At 35.7% G+C, this 10000-nt stretch overlaps 1 protein-coding gene across 3 annotated transcripts in view; it reads left to right on the top strand.

Annotated features, from left to right (window-relative positions):
- LOC122356966 (serine/threonine-protein kinase 32C) overlaps positions 1-10000 on the top strand; it is a 60869-nt gene that overhangs the window by 12409 nt on the left and 38460 nt on the right. For all 3 annotated transcript variants that reach the window (XM_043256105.1, XM_043256107.1, XM_043256106.1), the window contains exon 3: positions 7962-8017. In XM_043256105.1, the coding sequence (XP_043112040.1) occupies positions 7962-8017 (56 nt within the window). The remainder of the gene's footprint in view (positions 1-7961; positions 8018-10000) is intronic.

Below are 10000 nucleotides of genomic sequence, written 5' to 3' on the forward strand. Positions count from 1 at the left end.
TGTTTCTGTGATATTGAGTTTTCACCTACTGTGAAATTTTCAGTGTTATTTTAGTAAGTTTTCATATTTATTTTTCATTTTAATTGTAACTTTATATTATGTTATTTGTTGTTTTTTGTCATTTTTTGTCTACTTTTATTTATTTTACATTTAATTTTTTATTTAATTTAATTAGTTGATTTACTCTTTAAGTAGTTTTAGTTTTAGGCGGTGTTAACAATCCTGGTCTATTTCTATTATATTCTATTTTAGAATTAATTAGTCATAGATCCCAATTAGTCATTTGTATTAAGTTTGATATGTTTTTACTTTAGTCCTTCAAGTTAAACTAAATGAAAATGTTACCATGACATGTTTTACGATATTGTGGCTGTAGAAATATTAATCCTTTAATTCCATCTTTAAACACATAAAGTAAGACACTAAACTTAAATCAGTCCTCAACAAAGAGCTGAGGGGACAAATAAGATGATGAACCATACACAGAATGACATGATCAAGACAAAAAAATATACAAAATATTCTATATTCTAAAAATATTTATAATTAAATATTATTATAGAATACTATTTTATTGTATAGTGACCTTGGTGATAATCACATACTATTTTAAACAACAGCTCTGTCTGATTACTTCTATTGTTCTCGTCTGTAAGTCAATTTGGGATAAAAGTTTCTACTAAATGATTAAATGTAAATGTATTCTATGACGAAATATTCTATAACAACCACAACAAAAAACTGGCAATATTTCTGTTTTATTCTAATGACAATAATCCTATTCAGTTGGCAATATTCTATTCTATTAACAAAAAACCCTGGTCCAATGACAATATCTCTGTTAAATTCTATTCTAATGACGATAACCATGGCCAATTGGCAATATTTCTATTTTATTCTAATGTCAATAACTCTGGTTTTCAGCTTTCCAGTTTAATTCAGTTCTGTTAAGTTCTATTTTATTCTATAAAGGCAGTTACCCTAGTCGATCGTAAATTATTCTATTCTGTTCTATTTTATTCCAATGACAATAACCCTGGTCAAATGATAATACTTCTATTCATTTCTATTCTATTTGGATTATAATAACCATGGCAACATTTCTGTTCTGTTCTATTCTATTCCAAGGACAGTAACCTTGGTAAAAAGGGAGCATTTTTATTCTGTTTTTTTTCTATTCTGATTATAATATCCCTGGACAAATAACAACATTTCTATTCTATTCTATTCTATTCTATTCTATTCTATTCTGATGACAATAACCCGTGTCAAACAGCGTCTATTCTATTCTATTCTATTCTATTCTGATGATAATAACCCGTGTCAAATGGCATCCATTCTATTCTATTCTATTCTATTCTGATGACAATAACCCATGTCAAACGGCTTCTATTCTATTCTATTCTATTCTATTCTATTCTATTCTATTCTGTTCTGTTCTGTTCCAAACGCCAGTATTTCTATTCTCGTTCAGAGTTGTTTGGGCTGTCATGGCGGTCTGTATGAAGTTTGCTGCCCTTGAGCGTCCCGCTGGGTTCCTCAGACGGCTGTATTGATTATCATGAGGTTCCCGAAGCACATGTTTTTTTAGCTCCAGGGTCTCGGAGACGTTTCAGGCCAGACGTTATGTCGTCTAACTCTTGCCGTTTGATTTACGGAGGAACACGTTGTGCTGTTCTTCGCTTCTTCATGCACGTTTGTTTTATTTTTCTGTCATAAAGTCCTGCTGCAGGCCAAACCAAAGACACTTTCTTTAGAAATGCTCTGAGGGGAATTTGAAAAAAAGACAATACAATAAGAATTCTCTGCAGAAAATCAGCGAGGATAAGAAGTCCTGTTCTGGTGCAGTTACCAGTCTGTGAAGAACTGCTCGTATCTCACAATATCATCTGCTCTTTGTCAAGTTCTCTTTGAAATGTAATAATGTGTTTGGGAGGAGATATCAGATCATGTGCTTCAGCGTGTGTGCAGCAGCTCTCTGAGTCCGTGAGAAGCTGGATGTGGTTCATCTTGAAACATTTCTTTAACTTGCTCAGCTGGGCTCTAAAAGATACCAACAGATCAACTGATCTGAATATTGACACTAACTTCACAACATGGACACGGTTATTAAATTGAAATGAATCGAAATGAATTTAAGCTAGTAGATCCAACAGAGGAGAACCACACAGACAGTAACTTAAATACAACGAATAAAGAGAATAAAGAAAGGAGACACAAATTAATAATCAACATGAAAACACAACAAAACCAGAGCAGAATCCTGACTATTTTATTTCAAATCATGATCGTTTATGATTTTAGTTTAAGTTGATGATAATACTATTGTTATTTGGCTATATTTCTACTCTTTTCAATTCTATTCTATTTAATTCTATTTCTATTCTGTTTCTCTGTTTTTTGAGAAACATTTTTAGTTACTAAACTGAACTAAAACGAATCTGAACAGAACCGATCTGAATAATTCTGTAGAGCTGGAACTGAATTTCTTTCATAGAATATCAGCGCCGTTATTTCTGTGTTTATTACGCTGCGTTGAATCCGTCTGTAGAAATCAGTGTGAAGTGTTTGGTCTGAATTGCTGTAGAATTGCAGGCCTCACATCACCCACATGATCTCTCAGCACATTTCACTTTACCCATGATGCTCAGCGCCGCTCTGTTCGTGCCCGCCAGCCGTTCGTGCCCTTGATTGTGATTAATAAGGGAAAGCTTATGAAAACTGCATAATCTCTTTTTGCATAATTAATGGCAAACCATGACAGAAAACAAACAAGTCCTGTGTTCAGAGATGAGTGACGTTACTGTAAGTTATGACTGTAAATGAGTACGGTCTGAGCCTGACGGGAGTGTCTTGACTCTCTTTAATGAATTAAAAGAATTGTTTTCTGGATCTAGTTAAAGACCTGGTTACCGCTGCAGACGATTCAGTCTGAATGAATCAAACTAATTCACTTCCTAAGAGAAGAATCATCAGTTCTGATTCTAAACACACAGTGTCACAGAAGATGATTTCTATAATAATATTCTATCATCTCCATTTACACATTTAATATTTGAGGGTTTTCCGTCCGTTCATGTAAAGCATGTCTCAGTGAGAAGAGAAGCTCAGGAGATTGAATAATGAAGAAAGGAGTCCTTCTTCTCACCAACGCTGCGTTTATTTGATCAAAATATTTGTATTTATTTAAAACAGCAGTTTTTTCGGTCAATCTCTATCAAAGAATCAGCGTATTATGAGGATTTCTGAAGACTGGAGTAACGATGCTGAAAATCAATGACACACAGGAAATGATAGAAACGCTTCCCAAGTTTTACTGTATTTTTGATGAAACGAAAGCAGTCGTGGTGAACGGAAGAGACCTATTCTCTTCTAAACTCTTGTGAAAGAAGCGTCCGGAGCGGGGCGCGGATCATTAGCCGGAGTGCTGTGTGGCTCAAGATGGACCTCAGACAGGAAGTGACACTAATGACTTCCTCTCTGTGGCTTTTCTGCCCACGAGCACCGATCCGCTGTCAGTCATCTAAAAAAAGTGCTTCTCGCATCTTAACCGATGGATATAGCCAACAGGAAACTAAAATTAGTAATGCATTTCGTTTATTATAGAAAACGTGGTTCATTTTTGTAATATCTTTGGGGAACGCATCTGATAATAAAGTACAGAAGCAGCTGAAGTCTCTTCTTCTTCTTCTTCTTCTTCTTCTTCTTCTTGATCTTCTTCTTCTTCTTCTTTTTCTTGATCTTCTTCTTCTTCTTCTTCTTTTCTTTTCTTGATCTTCTTCTTCTTCTTGATCTTCTTCTTCTTCTTCTTCTTCCTGTTCTTCTTCTTCTTCTTCTTCTTCTTCCTCTTCTTCTTCTTCTTCTTCTTCTTCTTCTTCTTGATCTTCTTTCTTCTTCTGATCTGATCTTCTTCTTCTTTTCTTCTTGATCTTCTTCTTCTTCTTCTTCTTCCTGTTCTTCTTCTTCTTCTTCTTCTTCTTCTTCTTCTTCTTCTTCTTCTTCTTCTTCTTCTGATCTTCTTCTTCTTCTTCTTCTTCTTCTTCTTCTTCTTCTTCTTCTTCTTCTTCTTCTTCTTCTTCTTCTTCTTCTTCTTCTTCTTCTTCTTCTCTGCTGACTCAGACTCCTGCTGATGCTTCGTGTGAATTACGAGCCAAGCGTGGAGCAACGAGTGGATTTGGGGAAAGCTGGTGTTAAACCCCAGATTATTCTGCTCGCTTTTCAACTTTAAAATCAAATCTGAAAGTGCGCGGCGTTAACAAGTGACTGCGACGGACCACCATTAACCCCAAAAGACGGATAGTTATACGGGTTAGATACGTCTTAATCAAAACAGCTGAGAAACACCTCGTTTAAAGGATGAGGGGCAATATTTGGACAGATGATAAAGATTGTACTGAAGACATTTCAGTAAACCACCGCGTGACATTTTAAAGCATCCTGGAACGAGAGGATTAATGGAGAGATTTATCACTAATTAAATCACAAATGCAATGTTTTTTTTGCAAAACACTAAGGAGGAATGAGTAATAAAAAGAGAAAATTAAAAATCCCAAACTCTTTAAATCAAACCAGAATTATGAAGCAGACTTTATAAAATACCTTTGTTTTTTACGTTAATATTTTATTTTATTTAAGCAAATAATTTTCTTGTGTGTTTTAATTAGTTTAGGTTGTAACTCTAATATTTAATGTTTATAATGTTATTTTAATTTGGGTTCATATTTTCAGTTAGATATTTTATTACTTCTTTCATGTTATTTTAATTCAATTTTTACCAACTGACTGAAAATGAGAAACAATCAGGAGGAAAAGATTCATCTCTGATATTCTTGTTAAATCTGTCTTGTGTTCTTTCTGAGTGAACGCACACAGTCTGGTTAGGATACAGTGTTTATAGGAGACAGAAGAGACAGGTTTGTGTTTAATATCACAGAGGCGTGACGTCTAAACCTCAGAAGAGACAGGGTTTGTCTGGTTTTATTGCGTTCTGGGAATACAAGAAAACAGACGGCGTTCCAGCAAACAAATGGCTGAACGTTACTCATCAGTTCTGGCCGTCAGCGACTGCTGTTTTTATCTGCTTCGTGAACGAGTCACTGATTCTGAACCTGTGCACAGCTTTTGATTTGATATTTCTGATCATCCATCGCTTCGGTGTCTTCTTTCAGACGAGTGGAAAGACAGGATCAGCATCCCGGTCCGCGGCTAAAAACAGGGAAAAGTCTTTGTTTTCTGTGCGTTGATGATATTTTCTGATTCATGGAATGATTCAAAGACAAATAAAAAGAAAAAGCTAACATGACAATAAAAACAAATAATTATTATCATATTTATGGAAATATATGCATGAATTAATGCATATTTATTTAGACTTAACATTGAAAACATAACATTAAAAACATATATAATAATATATAATTAATATAATATATAATGTAATATTGTTGTCAATTAAATACTATTTAACCTTTTATATATTTTCTGCTTTCATATTAATTTCAAATTAAGGTTTTTGTCATTTTTAGTATTTTTTTTAATGTATGGATATTTCAATTTTAGTTTCAGTTATTTTAGTACATGAGGTTAAAATAGCATTTTTTATATTATTTTATTTTATTTCAGTAAACATCTATTTTATTTCAAGTAAAATTAGTTGCAGGTTTTAGTTTTTGTCAGTACTGTTGGATAAGAATGAAACTTGAACTGAATTGATCTGAATGATGACTCAGAAGAGATGCTGGAAGTTTTCAGAAGTGACCCGAGGTGTCCTCTCGTCTGGAGGAGTGTGTGTGTGTGTGTGTGTGTGTGTGTGTGTGTGTGTGTGTGTGTGTGTGTGTGTGTGTGTGTGTGTGTGTGTGTGTGTGTGTGTGTGTGTGTGTGTGTGTGTGTGTGTGTGTGTGTGTGTGTGTGTGTGTGTGTGTGTGTGTGTGTGTGTGTGTGTGTGTGTGTGTGTGTGTGTGTGTGTGTGTGTGTGTGTGTGTGTGTGTGTGTGTGTGTGTGTGTGTGTGTGTGTGTGTGTGTGTGTGTGTGTGTGTGTGTGTGTGTGTGTGTGTGTGTGTGTGTGTGTGTGTGTGTGTGTGTGTGTGTGTGTGTGTGTGTGTGTGTGTGTGTGTGTGTGTGTGTGTGTGTGTGTGTGTGTGTGTGTTTGTGTCTGTGTGTGTGTGTGTGTGTGTGTGTGTGTGTGTGTGTGTGTGTGTGTGTGTGTGTGTGTGTGTGTGTGTGTGTGTGTGTGTGTGTGTGTGTGTGTGTGTGTGTGTGTGTGTGTGTGTGTGTGTGTGTGTGTGTGTGTGTGTGTGTGTGTGTGTGTGAGTGTGTGTGTGTGATGCAGTTAAAACACATTAGAAAGCATTTCTTCCTCACACGACTCCATCATCAGTGGATGAGCTCTCAGACGGAAACACATCAGTCCGGAAAAATAGTCAGCATATTACTAAACACATATCTAACAAAATCAAAAGGCATGAGCTCTGATATCTCTCTCTGTTCACTGATGCTGAACATATCGAATAGAAACTCTGAATGCATCTTCATCTTCATTCACTTGACGTCACACTTCACTTCCTGACGCATTACACTGTGTTTTCTTTACTCTGTTTTTAATCAAGGTATATCCAAAACGACCTGCTTGCATCAGTGCATCAGTATTTATGATTGCAGTTATTCATCATATGATTAAAATGAGAGCAACCAAGTCATCCGGAACAACTGAAAGTCATCTCGTGACACTGCACTCTAAAATAAATTCTACAAAATTTACGGAAAAAAAAACGCAGCTGTCTTTGCCGGAGTTTAAGAAAAGTGCTTACAGTTAAATACCGTATTTTCATCAACTGATATAATGTTTATATACCAACCTATCAAAGTACTGAAGTCTGTTTTGTTCCTTTAAAATACACCGATATCCTTCAAAAGCGTGTGTTGATGAGAAAGCGATGAACCGAAGGCCGTCACGAACAGATTTAAATAGAAGATATATAGAAGGTGCTCGTGTCGTTCACACAAACATCACGTGAGACGAAAGTTAAACGTAAATATGCAATAAACATTAATTTAACGTCACTGCATGTAGCATAAAACCCTAATAAACCAAACTGATGAGAAAAACCGAGAAGAAATATAATGATTTCAAAGAAAAAACATCTAATTCAAACTAAATGTGAAATGCAATGCAATGAATTCTGGGGATTTTCCCTGTAATTGTACAGGAATTTACCATTTAACAGGTTTTTTTTACCGTAGTATTTTACAGTTCTTCACCGTGTACCTGACTTCCTCTCTCTTTCCCGCTCGTATGTATTTAAAAAGCACCCGAGGCTGGTCTTACTTCCTCTTTTCCTCTTTAAGATCACTTTCTGTATTCCCCGTTATTTGTAAGTCGCTTCGAACAAATCGTCTGCAAAATGAATAAACGTAAATCTCTCCGCGGGGTTAGAAAAGTAAACTAGGGTAAACAAAGAGATGATTTGCAGATACTTGCCGCTGAATGCATCCTGGTTCAGGAATCTCTATCATACGGGGAGAGCTGTCTTTCTGTCCGTGTGAAGTGTGTTTCTGTCCTGAAGCTAACACAGGAAGCCCTGATTAAAGCCCGCCGACTCTGCACCTTTAATGCAGCCCAAGCAGTGCATCGTGGGATTGATTCTCTAAAACTCCCGTGCACCAAAAGCGTCTGGCAAACACATGAATGTAGTTTTGTGTGAAACATTTCTTGATGGAGATGATCTGAGAGGAAATCACTCTTTAGTTTGTTCACTGTTAAGTGATTGCTGTCCAGTATGTTCTGCCAAATATTAATATTCCTTGAGTTCAAAAGGAAAACTTCGATGACAGCATCAGTGTAGCGGCACAGATCATCTTATTACACACACTCCATAGCCATAAGAATACGGTATTTTACCGCTTTATATTCACTCGAAGGCTGCTTTTATTAATCTCCTCTTTTCCTTCGTTCCTCTCCGCAGTGAACTTCGATCACTTCCAGATCCTGCGGGCCATCGGGAAAGGGAGCTTTGGGAAGGTAAGACGTTCCCGTACCGTAGTAAAAGAAGGGCGTCCAGGCCGAGGAGTGATTGAACTGTAAGTACAGCGACAGATAGACATCGGCGCAGAACTCTGGGTAATTCAGACGCTCTAATTACCCGGCGCTCTCGTTATCTGAAACCAGGCCGGCTGAGATTTACCGCTTAAGTAGGCCTTAAGTAATTACAAATGAATTTTTCCATTAATCTGCAGCGTAGCAGTTAATTAATTTAACGGAGACTCTTCTGCTGCTGCGAGAGACGTCTGGAGCTTCAGAAGACACTCAGATCTCATGAGCTGCGTTCATATCCATGCATCTACAGTTCAATGTGACCTTCACTGAGCGTGAAGCATGGTCCTGGTATCAGATCTGACCTTTGATTTGACCCGCAGTGTTTCCTCAGAGCGGGATATCGTGATGCTTTCCGGCTTTAACTTCTTTTCTCAGGCACTGAAATGTAAAACAAACAATAGAAGTATAATATATTGTTTATTTGTTATCTTTTTTTGCAGTGAAATGTTAAAAATAATAAATAAAAAGAAACAAAACAATTCAAATAATATTTGAAAAAATATATTAAAAATAATCGTTCATAATTTTAATATTTAGTATTAATGCTTTTAGGTAAAAATAAAAAAATATATATAACAGAAATAATAAATAGATTAAAAATATTTAAAATAATATAAAAAGTCCAAATAATTTTTACAATTTTTTTCACATTTAATATTTTATTTAAACATAATATAGTTGGATATAATGCAACGTTTACCTTTGACCCATGATCCTCATTCGATTTGATTGTAGACAGTATTGTTTTAGTATCATTATGATTAGCATCATTATAATTAATAATATTAATAATAATATAATAATAATTTTTATAATATTTTGATTCAGCTTCTATTTTTCATATATATATATATATATATATATATATATATATATATATATATATTCATACAGTGGACTAAAATTTGGGACAAAGTTATTCAGAGACATTGACTCAGAGGTTTCAGTTAAAAAAGGCTTTATTTTCCTCTAAAAGGTGTATGTTAGTATCTTAAAGACACACACACCGGTGTGAAAGTGACACACATCAGTGCCTTTTCTGTGAGTGTTGAGTGTTTTATTTGTGGTCAGACGGGACTGATAGTGACCAGCGGAGCGGACGGCCGTCAAATATCAGATATGTCTGCGGGTAATATTATCCTCAGAGCGTCTGCTTTCATTTCCCCTCTGCTCCTTTTAAATGGCCTTTTAGGAAATAAGTGACCCTGTTCTGAAGCCGTCAGCTGCTGCTGAGCAATGAATCCCGTCAGGATGAGTTTGAACCGCCTCATCACATCTTCATCAGAGCTAGAGCCGTAAAAATATGAGTTTGGCCTGACTTTGATGAGAACAGCACCTGCGTTCAGTGTTTGTGAGGAGAGCCTGAGAGAGACGGCTCACACGCGCTCGGAAACCCTGCTTCTCCAGACGGGTTCTGACTCGGAACGTGACACGCAACATGTTGTGCGTTTAATCGAAGAGCGCTTTTATCCGAGTAACTTCCCATTGCTTGTCGTTATTAACGCCTGTTTGAACAGCCAGAACTTTATATTCCCGTGGTGAAAACTCTGAAAACTTCCTGTGCATGACGGCTGTGTGGCTAATTGCATTTGTGTCCTTTGAGGAGTAATGGGATGTATGGTTGCCTAGCAACCAGCAGTGAAATTTGAGCTAAAACACAGGTGGCTGAAGTTTTCAATGTTATATCAACCTTGATTAAAGAAGAAAATGTTGCTTTATATATATATATATATATATATATATATATATATATATATATATATATATATATATATATATATATATATATGCATATATATGCATATATATAATTTTTATATATGCATATATATATATTTTTTTATCAAATGTAAAATAATTTTTTATTACTGGAAGAATTTATTGCATGGGACTTTTGCTTATTTTTGG

The sequence above is a fragment of the Puntigrus tetrazona genome, chromosome 13 (assembly GCF_018831695.1).
Source record: "Puntigrus tetrazona isolate hp1 chromosome 13, ASM1883169v1, whole genome shotgun sequence".
Taxonomy (NCBI): Eukaryota; Metazoa; Chordata; class Actinopteri; order Cypriniformes; family Cyprinidae; genus Puntigrus; species Puntigrus tetrazona.